This window comes from Caloenas nicobarica, chromosome 1 (genome assembly GCF_036013445.1).
Source record: "Caloenas nicobarica isolate bCalNic1 chromosome 1, bCalNic1.hap1, whole genome shotgun sequence".
Lineage (NCBI taxonomy): Eukaryota > Metazoa > Chordata > Aves > Columbiformes > Columbidae > Caloenas > Caloenas nicobarica.
Window position 1 is genome coordinate 126,782,334 of NC_088245.1, and position 23,481 is coordinate 126,805,814.

General features: G+C 40.0%; 1 protein-coding gene across 1 annotated transcript in view; it reads left to right on the plus strand.

The window, feature by feature from the left end:
- The window catches only part of ADAMTS5 (ADAM metallopeptidase with thrombospondin type 1 motif 5), a 47,283-nt gene that overhangs the window by 10,703 nt on the left and 13,099 nt on the right, over positions 1 to 23,481 (plus strand). Inside the window, exons 2-3 of the mRNA XM_065640057.1 lie at positions 2,633 to 2,765; positions 17,327 to 17,494. Of these exons, the coding sequence (XP_065496129.1) occupies positions 2,633 to 2,765; positions 17,327 to 17,494 (301 nt within the window). The remainder of the gene's footprint in view (positions 1 to 2,632; positions 2,766 to 17,326; positions 17,495 to 23,481) is intronic.

Consider the following 23,481-nt stretch of genomic DNA (forward strand, 5'->3'; position numbering starts at 1 on the left):
CTGAGGAAAAGCCAGGCATGCAGTGTGGTAAAATGTCAGTAACACGTAACATGAAAAGTAACCAAAGATTGCTATGTCCGTTAGTGCTTGTGTATGTACGTAGCTATTTTTTTGACATCTAATGAAGGTGGCACTATGCAATTCTGTGCATAGCTTTGGAAATTTTGAGGGTGAGATTACTAACCAGCCAAGAGTCGGCGGGGTTGCTTATGGTTAACATCCTTGTCGTAATTTTCCATACTCCACGTATCTCATCAGAAGCAACTCTAAGGAATTTTATGAGATTGCCCGCTTAGAAAAATTGTATTATTTTAATTATACTTGTGTCATCAAATCTGGAGAATCATTGTGAGGTCTTGTTTCATCTGCCAGTATAGCTCCATGGCCGTATCACTGGCATAGCTGCTTCTTATATGTAAATGGAAATAAATCATGCAGTGGCGTAAGACATCTGTGTTCTGATATAATTATGCCCATACTGGGAGCAGTACTGATGTAAGCATCTACATAATAATGACAGCCAAATACAAGAAAAGACCAAATGACACAGAATCTGCATGCAAAGATAGGGCCTGAATTAATGTGTTTCATAGTACCCTTGGCACTATCAACCTGAAAGTACCTCTAGTAAGCTGCTTTCTGTCTTATTTGTGTGCTTTTTGGTACTTGTGTATGAACGTCAGTTCAACTACTTGTGTGGATTCAGTTCAAATTGCACTGGTATAAAGGTACCTTACTTCCTATACAGCTTACACTCATTTACTTAGACCTATTATATCACCACAAAAAGGCATTTTTATTGGTGCCATGCATATGCATTTTTTCTGAGTTTTGTTACTCATGCTGCTGTAGGTAAACCACTTACAGTTACATTTACATAGATTTTACTCTATGTAAAACATACGAAGACTGAAAGAGCGAGATTCAGAAGTGATACATAAAGGGCTAAGTTTACATATTGCATCTTCCTTGTTGAATATGCCCCAGCTGATAGATGGTGCAGTAACATGACCTCGCTTAGGGCCTCTTCTAACATTGGTCCATAAATGCTGAAAATGATATTATTTGTCTAAATAAAATGGGAAAAAAATAGATTTCTTTTAAAATACTTGAAAATGGGCATCCTTATAGTGTACCTTCCCAAAACCCATGCAGAGCCAGAAGTAAAGTCTGGGGAGCTAATTGGATGTCAAGGTTGGGAGCCAGTGGGGTTAGAGAGGAAATTCTCTGCATTGTATCTGCATTGCTGAAGAATGGAAGTTTTTCTTAAACCATGGATTATACCTGTGAAAATTTGAGAATCAAAGTGCTTTTGAACTTTATTCCTTCTCTTCTTGTGAGACTGTTTTGTTCATTGGTACTGTAGCACTTAAATCTTGACATTAAGTAGCACCAAGAGTGCACTTACCAAAAAAAGTTCTCAGACACCTGGAAGCCAGAGGACTGATCCCGAAATTCTTCCTCCATATATGTAATATTGCTGTGTAATTTTAGCTTGAAGATTGTTTTCTTTCGTCTTGGGAGAAAAAAAAAAAAAGTTGTAAAGAGATGCTCCGTCACAGTATCTGTGAACTCAATGTGGTTTTCTTTGACTTCAGTGGGATTTGATTCCTGTGCATTTTCGAGTTTGCCTAAGTTTGAAACTGTCATAGTCAGTGAACATTGTTGACCTGGAGCCTCATGCAGGATATCTGTTATTCAGATGGATTAATTATGAAAGGTTTCATGAAAGAAAGTCATTATAAAAGGAGATCTCAAGGGAAGAACAGAGTCTTAAAAATGAAGGGGGAAAAAAAGGGGCTCTTTGATCATTTGGTTAATAACATTTGATAATACTGTCGTGCTTTGAAAATGATATTTTCATTCAACCACAATGGAATGTCTAGGAGTGTTCCAAATGAAATGGTACCTACTTTTCCTTCTCAACCATAAAAGCACAAATTTGTACATTCAGACTATTATTCTTAACTCTGCTTCAGTAGAAGCACTGAAAAGTTATTGCCGATGATTAAAATACTGTGTCTGACCAAAGCTAGTAAGACTAGGGATTTGACACTCTGTCATATCACTGACTCTTTAAGCAACCTCTGAGAATTGCTTAAATACTTGGTGTATTGGGTAATACATTATTAAACATGGTACTACTTGACATGTGTGACATGAGGTTTAATATATAACAATATCATTTCTTTTAGTGCAAGTATAAGACTTGCCTTTTGAAAAGAAAGGTGATCTCTGATTCAAGGACTGATTGGGAATCTGAAGCTTTCTCTCTGTGCCTTGGTTCAGTTTCTGAAAATAAAGAGAGTATTTCTTGTATTTTGATGGTGTTTGAAGAAATTCTTCTACAGCATGTATTTTGAGTACCTAACTCAGTGCAAGTTTGAGCCCCTGTATGTATTACAGAAATATAAATTTAAATAACGGTGATTAATTACAGAATATATACAAATCCTGTTAATGAAAATATTCCCACCAACTCTACTGCATTAACATCTTTAGATGGAAGCTTATATTGATGTTGTTATCCAGGCTCTGCTGTTTGCAAAGGGCTTGTGACTTTAACCTGTTGTTACCTTATGGGTGTAAAAATTTATTTTAATGTTTTTTTTTCTTTTTCCTTCCTGGGCAGGATTTATGTGGGCATCATTCATGTGATACTCTGGGAATGGCAGACGTTGGGACCATATGTTCTCCTGAGCGCAGCTGTGCAGTGATTGAAGATGATGGCCTCCATGCAGCTTTTACAGTGGCTCACGAAATTGGTATGCAGTGCCTTTTCTGTTCGCTTGCCAAATCAAACACTTGTAACAGCTGCATTAGTAACCAAAATACTTGGCAATTAATTCCAGATTTCCCCTGGTCCGGCTACTCACTTGGGGATTAAGGCTGTATACATATGCACTTCAGGGTTAACTAATAAGGGATCAGAAGGCAAGTGAAGGCGCACAGTAGGTGTTTCCTTTCTAACAGTGTCATTTCTAAGCAGTAGTTGAAGTGAAAATTCAAAGGCTGCTGCTACTGTCCAAGGATGTCAAGATGTGTCCCTCCTGAGAAAGTGTTTGGCCCATCTACTGTAATTCGCATGCATTTTTTTAACTACTTGCATGCTCTGCTGCTATGAAGCTTTTTATTGGGACGATGAATTACCTGCAGAAAAGGGCTTTGTGGAAAAAAACAGGATTCTAATATTTTTCTGAGTGTATGGAAATTCCACCCTTATGGTAATATATGGTACTAATGTGAATCCTGAAATAAGCTAAGTAGAATTTAGATGATAAAGGTCTGGTGAAAAATCTGTTTAACTTTGTTTCAGTTTCCACCTCAGTGGACAGCAATTTAATGTAGGAGCCTTAGGTACTGCCTTCAGAAGGGTTTAAGATAGAATTACTGACAGAAGGAAGTTCATATTCTGGGACATTATGTCTGTCATGATATATTCCTTGAGAGACACTGCTGCCATCTTGATTATTTTTCATTTATTAATATTTCGTGAGCTGTGTTCACTAGAAATATATTTGGTCTGAGGGCTATCTGCCTTGGTGGGTCAACAGCAATTTAAAAGTGGAGAACATTTTTTTTTTTAAACATTCTTGGAAGGAAATAACAAGGAAGAGGAGAATTTTCAGAGAGAGCCAATTTCTGAATTGCCTTGTACCTCATGCCAAACCAAAGTAAAGTTTGCTTTGGGAGTATCATTGCAGTAGTTCAATTTTCAAGTAGCTAGCAGGTAGAGCCCAACTGTTGTGTGCCTTATATATATCTGGCTCGGCAACCAGAGGTCACCAAGAATGAAAAAGCAGCTGGCAGGTCAGTGACCTGACCCTTCAATGATTAGTGAACCTAACCCTACTGCTCTTGTGGTGCCACAAAGAAAGGAAATCAGAAATGGCTGGAGAGGGATCGTGTGTTCCAGGAAAACATAAACTGTTGTGACAAAATGAGTCCCCAGACCAGAAATTTTACTTTAATAAACAAGAATATCACAGAATTACAGAATGGTTGGAGTTAGAAGGAACATCTGGAGATCACATAGTCCAAGACCCTTTTATATATGTGTGTGTGTATATATATAAATAATCCGCTTTATATATCTATATATCTCCTTTATATATATATATATAAAAGAAAAACTCCTCTGAAATCACTAATTCAGAGCATTTGGAGATAAGTACAGCAATACACCAAATGCAGCTTCACATCAGCTGAGTTTAGTTGCATCAAATCTGGATGCTGTGAAGCTAGTGACCCATCAGGAATCTGTTTTAGAATTGGGACAAGTAGATAGATTGGCAAACTTAGCCCATCATTCAAATGCCAGTCTGCTGGAGAGACTGCTCCTATCTTCTTGCATCCAGCAGTGATGCTTACTGGTGAAGGTTAGTGGGTATTGTCAGGGTTGCATGCGGGACCTACTTGTGATGCCAGTGTTCATATATCTGGTGTGGGAAGAGGTGAGTAATGTGTCTCAAATTCCATTTTATCAGCAATAAATACATGTTTAGAGAGATTAAAAATGAAAGAACGTAGATCAATAAAGATAGTGATGAGCAGTAAATATGCATATTATTACTCTGAATTCCACACAAAGAAAACGTAAACACAACTGAATTATTTTTAGTGATCTAGAAGCAAGTATTTGAAAAAGAGCCATTTTCATACCTAGACATTTACAGGAACCTGTAAAACCTATAATTTTCAATGTAAAAAAGGCATGAATTGAAATGGATAAATAAGTACCCTAATGGACAAAAAAAATTCTAGTTTGAGGTTGTTTAAAATAACATCCTTTTTTCCTTCTCACCATAAGATTTTAAGTAAGGAGGGGTGTCAAGTCACAGAATAATCTTTGTGTGTGTGGCCTAAAGTGGGAGAAGTTGAGAAGAAAACACAGCTAAAATTGCTTGAGTACTTACATTAAATTAAAGGTCAAAAAAAGATGAAAAATAGAAGTGTGGCGTGGATACCCTTTAGTTAAGCACTTTGGGGAAAACCTTGCTTTATTTTATTTGGAGACCAAATTTCTTCTTACAATTCAGAAGTCTTAAACTTCCCCCTGTCCTGTGGGTTATGGTGTAGCTTTGATTTTACAACGGCTTAGTTACTTGGTGGAATTCACCTGGCAATGTAGGAGATGCCTTACAGAGGGGATGCTAAGGGCTCTAAGCTGAAGATGCTTTCTGTCAGCAGGAAGAGCAAGGTGAGCCACTAAGTGAATCAGAGTCATCGTCTGCAGTTTTTAAAATAACCTGCTGTATGTGCATGTGTAGCAGATGTAGCATCATTAACATGGCCTCGGTCCAGAGAATGGCTGTGTGTCCTCGCTTTGACTTCAAGGGGATCTAAATGCTCTTGTTTCCTCTCTGAAGGAACCAAGAGCATTTTTGAGGATCATATTCATTCTCTGGAAGGTGACCAAAGTAAATGGAACTGCAGCTCAACCAAACAGGACGATGCACAGCCCAGGGGCTCAGGTTGGATACGTGCATAGGGAGTCAAAATGCAGCCTGCTACAGAATAAAGCCTGCTGCTTCTGTTGCCAGGGTTTCTGCTGCATTATGTGTTAGATGTTTATTTTATTTCTTTCAGATAAAATAGATGGATGTTGACCAGTGGTTTTTGAGGAGGAGAGTATGACTGAGGAGCAATAACAGGCAAAATCTCCAAAGAGCTGTAAATGAGAGCACAGGAATAAATAGATGCAACCAAATTCTTAGTACAACTGATTAGCTGACAATAAGAGATGAAGATCCGTATGTAAAGATTGACAAGGTAGGACCTGAATCTTGTCCTACTTGTATGTAGGAAAATCAGGAATAGTTTATCTCCGATGTCAAATGCAGCGAGTGAGGGTAATTCAACCGAAAAAACAGCAGGAAACCTTGTAACTTTGAAGATTATAATCCAGTTTCTCCTCAGAATAAAGTGAAGCAGTGCTCGTAGCATAAATGTTATTTTTAAATCAGTCTGTCCAGACATCCAGCCACTAATGGTAAATCCATACATGGTTATTTTCTAGCAGGGGATGTGCTGCTATCAGTTTGGACAGCAGTAGCTCTGCTGTCACAAAAATGGACTTCTGGATTCTTGCCTGAAATCATCAGTTCAGCTCCATGTTGTGGCATATGTATGGCTTCTTTGACTTGAAGCAACTCCATGAGCTATGCCTCCACAGCTTTGCATGGATACCTGAGCTAGCTTAGGCACAGTATGTAGACATTCTCCAAGTCTTTGTTATCATCAGCCTGTTGTCTGCAAAAAAATGATGTTTCCTTATTTCATGCACTTCCTTGCTTCACAGATACATCTGGAGAAAAGCATTAAAGAACTTGTGATTGCTCATAGTCTCAATATTTATTTAATGTTTTTCATAGGTCAGCACTAGCATATTGCTTCCCCATATATCCCTTATTAAAATAACCATCAGGAAACCAAAATAGCTAGGTTCTCACTCTAATACTCTGGACTTTTGAGTTGGAGATTTTCTTGCTTTTACAGTGTTGAATTATTAGCCAGCCTGTGTATCCCATTAAGATAGGCATGATGCAACATCACCAAAAGGCACAGTCCATCAATTTGAAGTTAGGTTTAACATCTCCTGTGATGGGATCTACCCAGGACGTGACAATTCTTTGTTTAGTAGCCTGGTATTTCATTGTGTGAAGCAGTCACGGTCAGAAGTTTCTGCTTCAGTACAGACAGCCCACCATCCTAACGGGTTTCTCATGTACATAAACAAAATGAGAAGAGTTCAAGAGAAAATAAGTGGAGCTACTTCTTGTTTTATCAATAGGTAATATCCCAAAATCACAAAGGAAGTCTAAAGCAAAGCCAAGGATTAAACTTGTCTCCTGAGTTTCGATGTAGTCCTTAAATACAAAAGCATCCTTCCTGCAGTTTCTAGGCAGGCAAAGTTCCAGTTTAGTTCAGTGAGAGTTACATGGGTCTAATCACTTAAATTATATGTATCTTTATTATTTCCATCTATCTTGAAGAACTTTTCCTCTTTTTCGTTTCTTTTCTTTTCTTTTTTCTTTTCCTTTCTTTTCTTTTCTTTTTTCTTTTCTTTTCTTTTCTTTTTTCTTCTCTTCTTTCTTCTCTTTTCTTCTCTTTTCTTCTCTTTTCTTTTCTTTCCTTTCTTTTCCTTTCTTTTCCTTTCTTCTCTTTTTTCTTTTTTAAGAGGAGATACAGAGAAAGTGCTGCCTTTTTTCTCAGTGTTCATTTGACCTTTTGCAAAGTTCCTATTTCTCTGTTATGCAACCACACTGGCATGCTATTACTCCTTCTATCCTCCTGAGTAATATGGTTTACTGAAGTTCTTTCCAAGTATTTTATTTTTAGAATATAGCTTTAAAATTGCTACATGGAACTAATTAAACCTCTGATCATTAGTTTTCTTTTATCTTTTACATGTGACTTTAGAGAAGGAAGGCCAGAGGAGGGCATAAAAGCGGACTTCAAATATATTAAAAAAAATCATTGCGAAAATTTACATAATAAATCATTCTCCTTGTCCACCTGGGACAGCACAAGGGGTAATGGCCTCAAATTGCAGCAAGGGAGATTTACTTTAAGCATTAGCCAAAATCATCTGACCAGAAGGACAGTTACCGGCAGGAATGAATTGCTTGGGGAGGCTGTGGATTCTCCATTACTGGAGGTTCTCGTGAGCTGGCTGCCTAAAGCAGCTGTGGCTTGGGGGAGGCTGATCCTACCCTAGGGTGGAGGGATGCACGAGATGGCTTTCAAGGTCTTCTCTCAGGGTTGTTTTCTACGGTTATGTGATGTTACCACAACTTCTTCCACAGCTATTCTGTGTAACAGCTAAAATCAGGGAACTCTACAGAAGATAAAACTAGAAAATAACGTGTTTAATACCAAATCTTTTTCACCATGCCACCATTCTATGGCATCTGCCATCACTGAGTGCTGTCAGCAAAATTTAGTGCTTTGTTAGAGAGCATAATTTTATGTAAAGAAGTAATTTTAGAAGTGGGGTATCACTCCTGGAGTCTCTACTCAGGCAGTTCACTGAAATGCGTCAAAATACCATTTTGCTGAATTCTGAGTAGATTGAAAGTATTTATTCAGAGCTTGAGCCTGTATTTGAGTTGTAGGCCTCTGTATAAAGAGAGCCATGTCTACCATGTCTAACCTATGTAACCTTTATAGCAAACTGTACGATTCTAACTCTTCTTCAGAATAAACTGAAACCAAGAACGATATGTATGATGTTTAAATGGTTGTCTTGCTTTTGATGTACATAGAAGAGTCAAAAAATACTCTCCATATTTTGCCACATCTGCTCATTTCATATGCATTTGAAATAACTAAATACAGTCGTCTTTTCTTTTCCACTGCTGAACATGCAGCCCTTTGATTTCAGGGCTGTCAAGATAAAGCAGATAAAGACAAGCTTCAGACTTGACAGGTACAAATCTTTTGTAGCCTTTCATTTCAAGAGGGATACATTGCCAAGGGCACAGAATCTCATAGGCACATGAAAAAAATGGTGAAGGTTGTCTGACTTTTGTATTATGTTTCCTTCATGACAGATGAAGTTTAGGCAAATATCCAGGTAATCATAATTAGGCATATTTGCTTTCTTAAAACAACAAAAGAGAGAGAGCGCGCAGTTATCCAAGTCTTCTCTGTTGACACGCATCAGGAAAATTGCTTGATTCTTTCTCTTTGAACCTTCTTCAAAGTTCTATCCGAACTTCTGCTTGCAAAAGCTCTTGAATTAAGCCCTCATGAAACATATCCCCCTTTGGTTAAAAGAAAAGATGGGCAGTCAAAGCTAGACCTTCACAAGAGGTGAAGAGTGCGGCAGACAATTTAACTGATGCTTCAAAATACAAACATCAGCTATACAAAAGGTTGCTGGTTAAAATTTTGGGTAAAAAATATTATAATATATAATTGTTCCGCCTGCAGCACACATGGTGCTTAGAACAAACGTTTTTTACTTGAAGCTAAGACAGTTTCTGTGGAAAAGTGAGGAAACGGAAGGAGGAAGTTGATATGATGTAGAAAAATTGAATCTCAGGTTCTGAATACGCTTGAGCTTTTCTTTATCTACCATATACTTTTAAGCCTGAGTAGATTCGGGATCTTTGCCTTCTTAGTGTCTATGAAGCAATTCTGACAGAGAATTGAGGTGATCAAGTGCCAAGTTCTCAACCAGAGACTTCAGGAAGCGAGTCAGACACAGCACTAACATTGCCCATGTTTTCAGGGATTTTCTGGAGTTGTGCTGATCTTTATCTACATGTAACCTCCTGAAGAATTAGCTTAAACAAGTGCTATGCTTTGAAAAGCTGCTACGGATCCTGAAACATCATAACTTAAAGCCAAATATATCAAGTTAAGTATTGGTATCTCTGCAACCATAAAGGAACTGAGAATGAAACTGAGTTTTGCCTAATGTTTCAGAACAGGCATTATCAAAAATTATCTGAGGTACATAGTTTAGTGGTGGACTTGGCAGTGTTAGGGTTACGGCTGGACTCAGTGATCCTAAGGGTCTTTTCCAAGCTAAATGATTCTCTGATTCTAAAAGAAGTCTACCTCAGCTGTGTGTGCCTGACCCCTCAGTCTTCCACATCGCAGGGGAAAGTAGGGATTACTTTCCTCCTTGACAGGTAAATACTACTGATATGATCATGTAGTTTTTGTGCAGAAAGTACTTCAAGTACAGAGAGGAGGGCAGAATTACCCAATAGACAGGCAGCAGGCAGTGCAATTTTTACATTCTTGCACTGTCTACTCTCCCAGAGTTCATCCATTTACCATGAGCTACCATGAATTATATTCTTTGTGAGTTACTGAGTTGGACAGATGTGAAATGGGTGTCACCATGTCCCACTATTTCATTAAAATCAATATTTATCTTCTACATGCCCCATTAATTAGGACAGCAGATGTAGTGCGGACCTCTGAGACCACATCTTTTTAATGAATATTTGAGTGTATGTGGACACCGTGGTTTCTGATTGCTTAGTCCACATTGTTTGGACAGAATCTTTCCTGCAAATTATCTGTCTAATGGGGGTGCTGTATCTCTGATCTCCCACAGAAGTCTGTTACAACAAGCCATTTCAGCAGAAGTTTGTTTTGTGTAAAGTCTGCAGGACTGCTGCATGAATGTCTGATTGTGGCTTTTTTTTTTATGTCTGCTCCTGAAAAGAAGCTGCACATCAGACTACTGTTTCATTCAGTCTGAAGAACTCTTTTAAGCCAGAAATATTAAAAACTGCCTCTGGGCTGGAGATTTAAAAGAGTGATTTTTTTTCATTCTTTCACAAGTGATGGATAGCAGTCAAAGAAAAGAAAATTAGAAGGAAAGTTCAAGGATGAAGAAAGAGGAATAGCCAGTTTTAGATTCTATGCGTGCTTTTTCTAAGCTTGTGTAATTCAAAACACTTATGGTTTTATTTAAAAAAAAGCAACTTTATTAATCGTTATTGCTTAGGTCCATCGTTTTTTACGCAAAGTTCCCATGACTTCAAGAGGATTTCTGAGTGATATCAGTATGCAGTTCTTAACAAGGAGCCAAGTGCTCACACAAGTTAGAAAAACAGTACATACATTAAAAAAATTGTTTTATTTTAAAAGAGTTACCCCGTGCAATCCCTTTTCAGTGAAGGAAAAAGTGAGACACTCTTGCAGAAGGTATGGGCTGGTGATTAGACCAAGGAATGTTGAGCCAGGAGCTTCCTGATTCCTGATCCCATGAGAGCCGGTGACTCACTGGGTAACCTTGGGCAAATCACTTGACCTTCTTTTGTACCCCAGTCATCCCCACTGAAAATTAGGTGAAAGGCACGACCTCACTGAAAAACACGTGCTTCATCAGAGCTGAGCTTTTCTAAGAAAACAAATTACAATGCCTGCAGCATTTTTAGCGTGCTGTGTCACTTTGCATGTGTCCTGTGTTCAAATTCAGGGCAAGAGCTGTACTTTGAGATGCTGTTCAGTTATAGCACTAGAGAACTGTGTGTGTCCATAGATAAGGTTGGTTTTGGGTTTGTTTTTCCCAGAAGAAAGAGCTGCCACAATTTGTGTTTTAGCAAAAGCTGTGTTTGACTTTCTGTACATTAGGGGTGCTGTTTGGTTTTTTTTTTTGTTCCTATACTTGAGATACTGGTGGAAAACAAATGAGATTAGAGCAATTTTTGCATGCTGTTGATGAAGAGAACCTCTACAGGTAGTCCGGCAACATATTTTTAAAAATTCAGAAATATCCAGCAGTATCCATATTGCTTCAATGCAGTGTGCTTCACCACACATCCAACATAGTTCTGCTGTGCTCCTGATTTACCTGCAGAGCTCTTTGTCTCCTGATATTTAGACAGGGTGTAAGTTTTCGGCGACTTGTCGTAATTGCTTTGGAATACCACTGCCTTATTTTAGGAATAAACACCCCATTCCTACAAGGTGTAGGAATTCTTTTTGAACCCATTAAGGATATTGATTCCTGTTGGGCTGTAAAACAGGTGTTGACCTTCAGCAGATGTCGGGGTAGGAAAGCTTGTGCAGTGCAAGGTCCACTGTCAGGAACTCAGACAGTGCAGGTGAAGGGGATCCAGGGGCCGATGAGTGCTGTTGACTTCTCCATTTCTGGCTTCAGGATCTAAACAGACTGAGCCTGTGCCAAAAGTCCCTTGCAGATAATCTTCCAAAATATAACAGGGTCCAAAGCCTGCAGGTTGCTTTCATACTGCTTTCAACAGTTTACTGATGTAGTCTCACCCCGAGGAGAGAAGGCAGGCAGGCAGGAAAGGCTGTCAGTCCATTTCGCTGTTGGTCTTTCTGCCATTTGGGAAGGAACCAGTTTACAAGAAGGCTAGCTCGTCTTCACTTGCACGAGGGTAAACCCTGCCTCTTCGCCATCTGTTTCTTTTACCATTTTTTGCATTCCTACAGCATAACTTAACTAAACACCATCCTGCTGGTAAAATTATATTATGTCATTTTCACTCAGTGGGAACTGTCAACACCAGTAAGATGCTTCATTAAGTAGAAAACATCAGATGATCTACTAACCCATTCTCCGTCAGTCATCATTTTACACAGCTGCTGGGAGTCTTTTTTTTTTTTTCCTTTTTTCAATAGCCTGGTTTGACGTTCATAGCAGTACAAAATTTTGTGGTACAAAAATTGGCATCGGTTTTTAAAGTCTTCTTTATAACATTTGTGTTTGTTAAGCCTTTGCTTTTGCCCAAAGCTTCCGCTGGAATTATACTTACATACAGGATCACTTGAGAGATCACCTGTCATTTTTCCACATTGGTTCTTATGAAAGGAAGCACCTGACCAGTAAATTCCAGAAACCACCCTAATGTCCTGAGCAATATGTGGTAATACCAGCATGTTTGTGGATGTGAGGGGTGGTGGGAGGAGACTTTTCAAATAGAAAGGCAAGCGTCCCTTCATTAGTTGTTGGATGCAAAAGGACGAAGGGCACAGGTGTAGAAGTACTTTGTTGTTCTCACTTCCGTAGGCAGACTTTAGAGGTAACAGATCACTGTGATATTTTGAGTTTTGATTATTTTTAATGAAAGGCAAAAACAGTTTTAAGAGCCATTGGACATTTGTCATAAATTTTAATCTGGTTCAAGTCTGCTCAGAATGCCTTAAAAGGCAAAGTTAGAATGGAAAGAGATTTAGGTTGTGACAAGAATTAGGAATTTTTGTTCCCTAAAATTATTCGAAAGTTGCATTTGTAGTGTTTGTAAGCATACAAAGTTGACTGGCAAATCAGTATGGACAGGTAGAATCCATATATTTCATGCCATGAACAGATACTACCGCCACTAACGTCACTGGTAGCTAATTTAGAAGCTCAGATACTGACAATCAGAATTGTGTATTTTTTAAATTATTCAATACTTAGTACTTCTTTCCTTGTCATAATTTTTTAAAATTATTTTTTAAATTTAAAAAAATAACAAGAGGGACTCACAGATACTTTGGGAAGCTGCTTCTCAAAAAGCTGAAGTGTGCCAGCTGAGTGACTAGTTCTCGTCATGCATTAGGGTAGTGGCCTAATTTAATATGACAAAGTAGACATTGTTAATGAGGTATGTGCTCAGTTTACCTGATTTATCATTTGAAGGATAGAAGTTATGCTGCACTCTAATTAAAGGTGAAGCCAGTAGCTTGACACTTTCCAGAAGATGACCTTGTTTCAGTGTCCTGTGCTTTTGCCAAAGTATTTGGGATGAAATGTTCTGTGCTGAATAGCCGCCTGAGAAGCATTTCATTTTATTTATTTACTTTGAACTTTTCCACAGAGACTGTCCAGCCATTTCTGAGAGGGAGACTAATCTGCAATCATTTTACGGAAAAAAAATTGCAGTCTCTCCGCTCCTAGTGAAGAGCTTGAAATTTGGCTGCAAGCTTTCTCATATCTGAAGGATATTTTTTTGTCTATATGGAGGAGGGAAAAAGAACAACTTCAGTCCACAGTTCAGCAGTTACATTCTCTGCAGAGTCAGCGTGTCTCTCAGAGCAGAGCGGGAAGGGAATGATACCATCTTTAGGCAAGGAAGCCAGGAGCAAGCTAAAGCACGATGTATTCCCTGGTCTGCTCCAGGGGCATTCGCATTGCCCAGCTGTAAGATTTCCACGGGTTGATGTGGTGCGACCACATGGCTCTGACAGCAAATGGTCTAAGCTGAGGTTGCTTACAAATCGCACCACAGGAGGAGCGGGGGCTGAAAAACAAAAAGACGAAGAAAAGAAAGATGAAGGCGTCTTTCTGAAGCTGGGTCTGATGAAGTTGGTGCAAGGAGGAACTTAAATACACAAAACCTGTGTTAAAAGGATGTCACAGATAGCAGAAAAACTCAGAGAGGTCCAAATTGCACACAGAAGCATCAGTATTAACAGGGCCTGTGTGTATCTGCACTGTAGTATAAGTATTTTATTATGTGCTCATGTGGGATGTCTGTTACATAAGATGAACGGAGTTACAAAAGGTGAAGTACATTATGCAAGAAGGGCATTCCTATAGAGAGTGATGTATCTCATTTGAGTGGAGTGTTGCGGAGTGGTATCAGAGGCCGTCAAGGTTAAGAAACTTCAATTCTGCCCTACAGGACTGAATCCTTCACATCATAGAGTTTTGAGTAGTTTTGAATGATGCAATAAAATGTCGAGCATTCAAAAAAAAAAAGTTCTCAAGTTGTGGGTTTGCACCTAACTGTTATTCATATCCTACAGTGAACATGCATTGTGTGCCGTGCGATGCTATTCAGCCAAACTTTTTGAACAAACCTCCAGCTTTTGTTATTCAGTACCTTGAAAATGAAACTCCTTTTCCAGTGACAGAACTTCATTACCTTATTTCACAAGCATGTTCCAGTGAATTTCTTGCAATGTTAGTGTCTTGGGACAGTAAATACAAAAGGGTTCCTCTTGCCGCCTTTAAGCACGCAAGTTGTCTCAGGAAGGTTGCTATAGTGAGGCTTAAATCAACCAGTATGCTGTTTTCATGCTTGCTGGACTAATTTTTTGCAAATATTTCTGTATAATTGATTAGTAATATATGCATATTCATGTGCACAGATTCAAGTAAAGTACAAGAAACTGGCTGAAACTCCTGCAAAGCAGTTTGTGTGCGGTCCTGATTTAAATGAGGAGCTGCGCTGCATATTCAGGGGTACGTCAACAAAAGCTAGGGGATCAGGGTAAAGCCCTCTCTAGTAAATGTTTGCTTAAGTTAGCAAAACACTGGTGAAACATGCTACAAGGAGTTACTTAATGTCAGCAGAAAATGGTTCTAGTTATTTTAGTACTAGGCATGCGTTAAGGTTCATTAACCTGTCAGTTCTGCTCAGAGTTCTCAGACAAGAGGTGTGACCTGGTGCCATTCAGTGCATTAGCAGAAATACAAGCTTAGTGATAACATTGTGTAGAACGGCAGCCAAAAATAATATCATCTTTGCGTTTCCCTGAAGACTCTCGTTGTCAGTGTCTAAGACTTCAGCAGAGGCAGAGGTAGTCGTTGTTGGCACAGTAGCTGCTGATTCCTTAAACGCTTAGCCCGTGACACTTCCACAGAATTTGTTCTATAGGTTGGAAGAGTTGCACTGATTATTTGATTACTCTGTCAGAGAAATGTGTCTGCTTGAAATCATAATCTAACTAGAGAATTACTTTGCTCAGCACCAGCATTTGGTTTAAATAAAACAAAGATATTGTCATCTTTTCAGAGCAAGTATTTATATAGTACTAGATGAGATTGAAACTTGACATGTACCTGCTGATACTCATCTGTGTCTCAGTGCAGAATAAAAATAGCTTTATCTGGCCCATATATATTAAGCATTGCCAAAGGAAACTGGCTTTACCTATCAGAAAAAAATAAGCCCAAATCTTGCCTATAAAACACACCAGTAATTAGACATGCCTTCAGTATGAAAGTTTGATTCATTATGTTTTTGCAGCAGTGTACTTGTGCTATAGCTCCGCAATAGCAATTAGCAACAGTAGTAACAGAGAAAGGAGTATTAACTCTCATCACTGTTCACCAAGGTTCCTTGAGTAATTTCTTACTGGCATCTATAATACTACAGGGCCTTTTATTCAAATAGTGGCTGTAATTGAATGATGTTGGTAAATGTGTGCACATCAGAGAAAGAGAGAGAAAAAGAGAAATACCTCCTTCATTCTCCTTCCTACCTCCCCTCCTCTGGGGATTTGGTAGCTGCAGAAGACAGGCTGGCTGTTCTCAGTCACCACTGGTGACAGATCAAGTTCCTCTTGTCACTTTTCCTGTGGCTCCATCCTTAGGTCAGAAACCCAGCATCACTGAGAGTAAGGCTGCCAGATGATACCTTGGCTTCTCTCTCAGGACAGAAACCCTGATCTCCTGCAGCCATAACACAGACTTCTGGTCAGACAGCTGCTTTCCTAATCTCAGGTACAGCTCCACAGTGAGTGCTGCCTCCGTCTCTTCCCTTGTGCCTTGTCTCCCAAAGCAGCTTCAAACAACTTAGTAGCAAGTTGATATAGGGCAAATAGGTAAAACGTGGTGATTTTTTTCTTCTTCTTCATCCTGTATTGTAGGTATTATTATTGTTATTACTATTGTCGTGTGTATTACTATGGATATCAAAATACGGTATCCTTCAATCAGTGTCCCTGCTTGTGTCACCTTACAGGTAGTCTACAGCAGTTATACCGAACCATGAAGCCGATGGTACGCAAAAGGCTTTTAGTTATTGCAGAATAATACGTGTCTCTCAAGCTGCTATTTGAGGGCATCAGGTTTATTTCTCTGCAGCGGCTTTGATGGGTGGTCTTTGTCCGTATCATTAAGCACTCTTGGTCTTGCCCTGGATGTCCGATTAATCGTCTCCTGGCCTAGGTTGAAGACTCTGAATGTTAAGGTCAGGCTTGAGCTTCCTGCAGCTTTGCTTCCCATTCAGTCTTCTACCTCTTGGATAGTAAGTTGGCTGTGAAATAATCCAGTGTGGGCATGGAAATTAAAGTTAAACCTGATGTTTACAGAGGGAGCAAAGTCCTGCAATCTGTTATTGTTACCCAGAAACTAGAGAAGATGGGGATCACTGAACTACAGTAAAGGTTGCTCTTGCACTTGTAAGAACTCACCCAGCACTGGACTGAACTCCCTTGGACATTAAGGATTTTTGCAAGTTCCATCATGTTCTGCTTTGTGTGCAGGCTGTTTTGTGTTCTGCAGTATAAATATCCGAAACTATACACATTTGAAAACAAAAACCAGCAGAACTATAACCCTAATCAAAACAATACTAAAAAGCACTCTCCCACAAAACAGGAGTTTCTACGTTATTTGAAAACATTGTTCAGATTGTTTGATCCTTAAGCAAGGGGTGCACTTCAAGAATTTACATACTGATTGTTTAGTTGCTCCACAAATATTTACATTTTTGTCCATTTAGAAAGACATTGTAGCACCTTTCTAGACAGTTGCAGATCATCTTTGTGACGTGTTTGTCTTTCTTGCTGAAGATGATTTGGAAAAACAGTAAAAACCAAGTTGTTGACTAATATAAATGAATATAGTTCACTTTAGTCTTCACCAGGTTTCAGTTAGCACAGTTCAATGACATGTCAATGGATGGTGTTACTTCCTTGCTATATGTAATGGTGTAAACTGTCACAGCTTTTTTGCCTTCAAGCAGAGATACCCTGTTTCAAGTGTCCTGTTTGGGCTGCTGTTCAAAATTTGAGAATGAATTATACAATTCATTTTACCTTGACTGTGAGCTCCAGCTGGTCAACTCTTTTATGGATAGTCATATAATTTTATTTATTTGTTTCATTTCTATAGGGCATTTGCTTGGGCTTTCCCATGATGACTCCAAATTTTGTGAGGAGAACTTTGGCTCCATGGAAGATAAGCGCCTGATGTCCTCCATTCTGACTAGCATTGATTCTTCAAAACCCTGGTCCAAATGCACTTCAGCAACAATAACAGAATTTTTCGATGATGGTCATGGTATGTATTATCACACCTTCTATCAGCTATGTGTTAGTTTTTACTATGATCTATTTTTTAATACGAACATATTATACCAGCTTGTTCATTCCTTGCTCGATCTTCAGGACTATCTTGAAAGTGCTTGCAAAACAAGGCAAAAGTCTAAAAGGCTGGCAGAGTCTGACCCGCCTTTTGCATGGTTCAAATGCAAGAGAAAAGAAAGAGTTGATGTAGTGTGTGTTGGCAATAATTTTGTTTGAAACGTTGAGAGATTTTTTTAAAAGCATGAAATTACTCTTGCCTTCCCAAATGCCACAGATATGAGCTCAGAGAGTACTTTAAACAGGGGACGCAAGGAAATGGCTTTTTCCTTACAGACATTAAAATAGGTGATATGGTCTACTTAGCATTAGAGTGTATGTGTTCTTGTTACCATTAATGACATTTATGATGTTTGCAATGCCATTGTATTTATTACATTTATAATGCCATTGTATTTATTATGTTTGTGTAGAAGGGCTGTAAGCAAGAAGTAGGACTCCTCTGTGTTGTATATGATAAAAGATTACTTCTACCCCAGGAGCTTATCTTCCAAGTCATGTAACTAATATTTGTTACATATGTCATTTAGCCTTTGGAAAATAAGTGCAAAACTTTCTTTTTCCAAAAGTAGTAATAAAAAAGCATAGTCTTCACTCTTTAATGAATTTTAAAGTCTTCGTTGTGCTCCCAAAGCAACTGTAGTTCTTAAACAAACCATTCAAATTCCAAAATGCTGAGATAAAAATGACATAATTGAGTGAATGGATTGCGTTGCTATGGTAACTGAAATGCTTATGGATAAAAAGTATGGTATGTCTGCTGAATGTAAAGGTTTTTTTGCTTTTAAATATTTTGTTGGCTAATTTCAGTGCTCTCTGAAATATTTTCTACTCTTTTCCTCTACTGGAGAATTACTTCATTTTCTCTCTCAATTTTATTAGATCCATTAATCTGTACTGTCCTGTTTTACGGTCCATATTGCCCTGGCATCAACTTAATATTACCAAGTTAGTTTCCACTTATGAAAAGAACTTTCATTTTGGAGTTTAGTTGCTGAGGTACAGTTCAGTGGGGTAAAAAAAAAAGGGACCTCCCTTGCCATCCATGAATGACCTGTTAGAGAGCATGAGGAGCTCTGAACTATGTTGTCTTTTCTGTTCCTCTCCTGCTGCAGGCGAGTAGAAATGTTATTCTCATTTTATCCCTATTTTTTGTGACCTGACATCTTCTCTTTACTAGGCATCCAGCCAGCTACTTTCTCCAACAATAAAGAAAGCAAAGAGAGCATTTCTGACACCCATCTCACCTTTGGCTTGTTTGTACCTTGCTTGGCATTTGGACCTTTATCCATGAGCTGGACCCAGTCTCAATGTACAATAGAAGTAAGGAGGGGCTGTAACAACCAGTCCTAGAGGTCTAAGAATCTACCTCTGCCAGGTTTTTTTTTTCAGTAAAAGTAGATAGGAGCATCAGGTCCCTCAGAGGTGCGTGATGGTCTCCTTGTTCAGCCTAAGTGCTGTTTTCCTGTACACAAAGTTTAGCAGTCCTCAAGTGCTGACAATTTTCACAAAGTCCATGTATTCTTTGCTGTACAGAAAGGACTTAGGATCTGTCGGTCTGTTAACGCATGGGTTAGGGTATGTTGCCCCATCTAATACTCATGAGTAGTTGTCACTCAGGCATGTAGTCTCAAAGAGTTATTGGTGTGATTAAATAAATCACAGAAAATTTGAACCTCTCATCATAGAGGTCCATAGTCCCCTGGGAATTAATTTTATTACTGATGCTATTGGTGTGATTACAAATATACAATGTTTAGGGCCTTCAGAGACCTTTTCTAAGTAACGGTCTTTCTTTTCTGTTGAAGTTTATGATTTTTTAGTTATTTATTTGAAATCAAAGAATTGTCTTAATGGAATATAAACACTATCTGTGAAGTAAAAATGGAACTCAATGATTTAAATTACAGCTTCTTCAAATGATTGTGCTGAAAGGACACACATTATTTTAGGAAGGGAACTTCTTTGGGTTTTCTTTTCTTCTTTTAGCCAGTGAATGAATTGATAGCTCCATAATTCCCATTTGTAATGTACGCTGAGAAACCACAGGATCCTAATAGAGCATGATGCTGCTTTGGGCTGATAACAAAACAGTGCAAACGTGCCATATTTCCATGTTTGCTGCAGAATAAGTGTGTGGCTGCTTTTTGCGCTGCTCATTTTTTTCCTTATCTGGGGCAGATGTACTGTTGTGTAGTTGCAGTGTGCTCCCCCCCTTTTATTTTAAAGAAGATACTCCCCTGCAATCTTCCCGTCAACCCTATCTCTGTCAAGTGCTGCTAGGCAGAGGAAAAAACCTTAACCATCCCAGTGTAATTTTGAGCGGTGCTGCAGGCATAACATAGATGAGGAAAGAAGAAAATAGCAGTTGCAATGAAAGAATACAGATATTTCATACTCCAGGCTTTCTTCTAGGACATCTGTGACCAGGTTTGGCACAGTCACAGGATGTTTATGTGGGAAACAGGGAAAAGGAGACTCTTCCATTCTCTGATAGGCAGCATAAGCAGTTTGCACCTGGGTTTTGGTCTGAACGGGCATAAGTTTATGGATTGTGCTTTGTGAAAACAGAGCATGGCAGCATTGGTGTGGGGAAATAAAGTGCTTCACCTGCTGCTCCATATAGCTAATCATAAAGAAGTGTGAATGAAGTCCGTAAGTTTGGATCTGTGTACAGTATTCTACTACAGAAGAATAGTCAATGTCTTATAAAGCTTAAAGTAAGTTTCCCATATAGATTTAGATGTTCACCCCATACTGCTGTAACAGCAACTCCAATTCCTTAGCATCACTTTGTCAAATACTGATGTTCTTGTTTTCTAAATTTGGAAAGTGATGTTGGGGAGCGGGCTCATCTTATAAAATGTGAGCTTTTACTATGCAGGTAGCTACTCCTAAACTGGGTATTTGAGTTCCCATCGTAGTGCAGAGGGATCTAATCAATGGCATCAATGGTTTGAGTGACCTCATGAGTTGCATTACTGTTGCTGAATTACACCATAAACTTGTTTGCCTGAGTAGTGAAACATCTGACAGCTGACTGAATTGCACACACCAGCATTACATGCAGTTAAAGTCAGCTAAATAAATCCCAATATAAATGTCTTGTTCAAGGTCAACCAGGAGGTCTGTGGAGGAACAAGGTGCTGATTCCCTGTCTCCTGAGGCCCACTCTGAGAATTATAAACATCATCGTCATGATATCACCATTTGTTTTACACTCATGAGATGACCCCAGACAGCAGTTTGACATTTAGGAAGAAAAGACTCACTTAGTGTCCAGAAGACAGTGACATTTATTTCCATCTGCTTTTAGCCAACCCTCTCCTAAGGTACTAATTGCTTTTATTGTCATGCCAACCACTAGGCTGTGGTATGATTGCCTGCAATTTATTATGTTTAGTCAGAGTGCTCAGTGCTCTGTGCAACCTGAAACAAGGGCTATTTCTCTTTTAATTAATTTATATCCTGGTTATCTGCTTCCTGCACAGATCTTATGCTGCCTTTTTTTACCCAAGATATATTGCACATAACATTGAGGAGAGATAAATGAGACAGCTTAATTAACACTGTCATCAGACAACAATGGTGCTCTTCCAGGCCACACAGATGTTATTTGGTATTCAGGACAAAAAATGGAAATAGCAGTATGTACATGCTCTGTATGTTCACAGAATCACAGAATGTTAGGGATTGGAAGGGACCTCAAAAGATCATCTAGTCCAATCCCCCTGCCGGAGCAGGAACACCCAGATGAGGTTACACAGGAAGGCGTCCAGGCGGGTTTTGAATGTCTCCAGAGAAGGAGAATCCACAACCTCCCTGGGCAGCCTGTTCCAGTGTTCTGTCACCCTCACTGAGAAGAAGTTTCTTCTCATATTGAAGTGGAACCTCTTGTATTCCAGCTTGAACCCATTACCCCTTGTCTTACTGTTGGTTGTCACTGAGAAGAACCTGGCTCCATCCTCGTGACACTCATCCTTTCTATATTTGTAAACATTAATGAGGTCACCCCTCAGTCTCCTCTTCTCCAAACTAAAGAGACCCAGCTCCCTCAGCCTTTCCTCATAAGGGAGATGCTCCACTCCCTTCATCATCTTCGTTGCCCTGCGCTGGACTCTCTCCAGCAGTTCCCTGTCCTTCTTGAACTGAGGGGCCCAGAACTGGACACAATATTCCAGATGCAGTCTCACCAGGGCGGAGTAGAGGGGAAGGAGAACCTCTCTCGACCTATTAACCACCCCCCTTCTAATACACCCCAGGATGCCATTGGCCTTCTTGGCCACAAGGGCACAGTGCTGGCTCATGGTCATCCTGCTGTCCACCAGGACCCCCAGGTCCCTTTCCCCTACACTGCTCTCTAACAGGTCATTCCCCAAATTATACTGGAACCTGAGGTTGTTCCTGCCCAGATGTAAGACTCTGCATTTTCTCTTGTTATATTTCATTAAATTTTTCCCTGCCCAACTCTCCAGCCTGTCCAGGTCTCGCTGGATGGCAGCACAGCCTTCTGGTGTGTCAGCCACTCCTCCCAGCTTGGTGTCATCAGCAAACCTGCTGGCAGTGCACTCAATTCCCTCATCCAAGTCGTTGATGAATGTATTGAATAGTACTGGTCCCAGTACTGACCCTTGAGGCACTCCACTAGATACAGGCCTCCAACCAGACTCCGCTCCATTGACCACGACTCTTTGGCTTCTTTCCTTCAGCCAGTTTGCGGTCCACCTCACTGCCCGATCGTCCAGTCCACACTTCCTCAGTTAGCCATGAGGATGCTGTGGGAGGCGGTGTAAAATGCTTTACTGAAGTCAAGGTAGACCACATCCGCTGCTCTGCCATCATCAATCCACCTTGTTATGTCTTCATAAAAGGCTATGGGGTTGGTCAAGCACGACTTCCCCTTGGTGAAGCCATGTTGACTGCCTCTAATGACCCTCTTATCCTTGATATGCCTCAAGATGGCACCAAGGATAAGTTGTTCCATCACTTTCCCAGGGATGGGGGTGAAGCTGACCGGTCTATAGTTACCCGGGTCCTCTTTCTTGCCTTTTTTTAAGACCGGAGTGACATTTGCTTTCGTCCAGTCCTCAGGCACCTCTCCCGTTTCCCAAGACTTGGCAAAGATGATGGAGAGCGGTCCAGCAATGACTTCAGCCAGCTCCCGCAGCACCCGCGGGTGCATCCCATCTGGATCCATGGATTTATGGATGTCCAGATTGCTTAACTGGTCCCTAACCCAGTCCTCATCAACTGAGGCAAACTCCTCCATTGCCCTGCCTTCCTCTGGGGCCTCAGGGGTACGGGGCTCCTCAGGACAGCCTCCGGCAGACTAGACAGAGACAAAGAAGGCATTCAGTAACTCTGCCTTCTCTGTATCTTCTGTCACCAGGGCACCCACCCCATTCATCAGTGGGCCTACATTGCCTCTGGTGTTAGTTTTATCTGCCATGTATTTGAAGAAGCTCTTTCTGTTGTCCTTGACCCCTCTTGCCAGGTGTAACTCTAAGGAGGCCTTAGCTTTCCTAGTTGCCTCCCTACATCCTCTGACAACAGCCTTATATTCTTCCCAAGTGGCCAGCCCCTCCTTCCATAATTTGTAAACTCTCCTCTTCCACTTGAGCTTACCCAGCAGTTCCCTGTTTAACCATGCAGGTCTCCTGGCTCCCTTCCTTGACTTCCTACGTGTCAGGATGCTCTGATCTTGAGCTTGGTAGAAGCAGGATGCTCTGATCTTGAGCTGAATGTTAACCAACTATCTTGGGCCCCTTTACCTTCAAGCAGCCTTGCCCACGGGATTTCCCTTAGCAATTGTTTGAAAAGGCCAAAGTTGGCCCTGCTGAAGTCCAGGGTTGCCATGTAATGTAGTGAACTGAAGCCCTCTCTGCCCTCTCAACCAGGGGACCC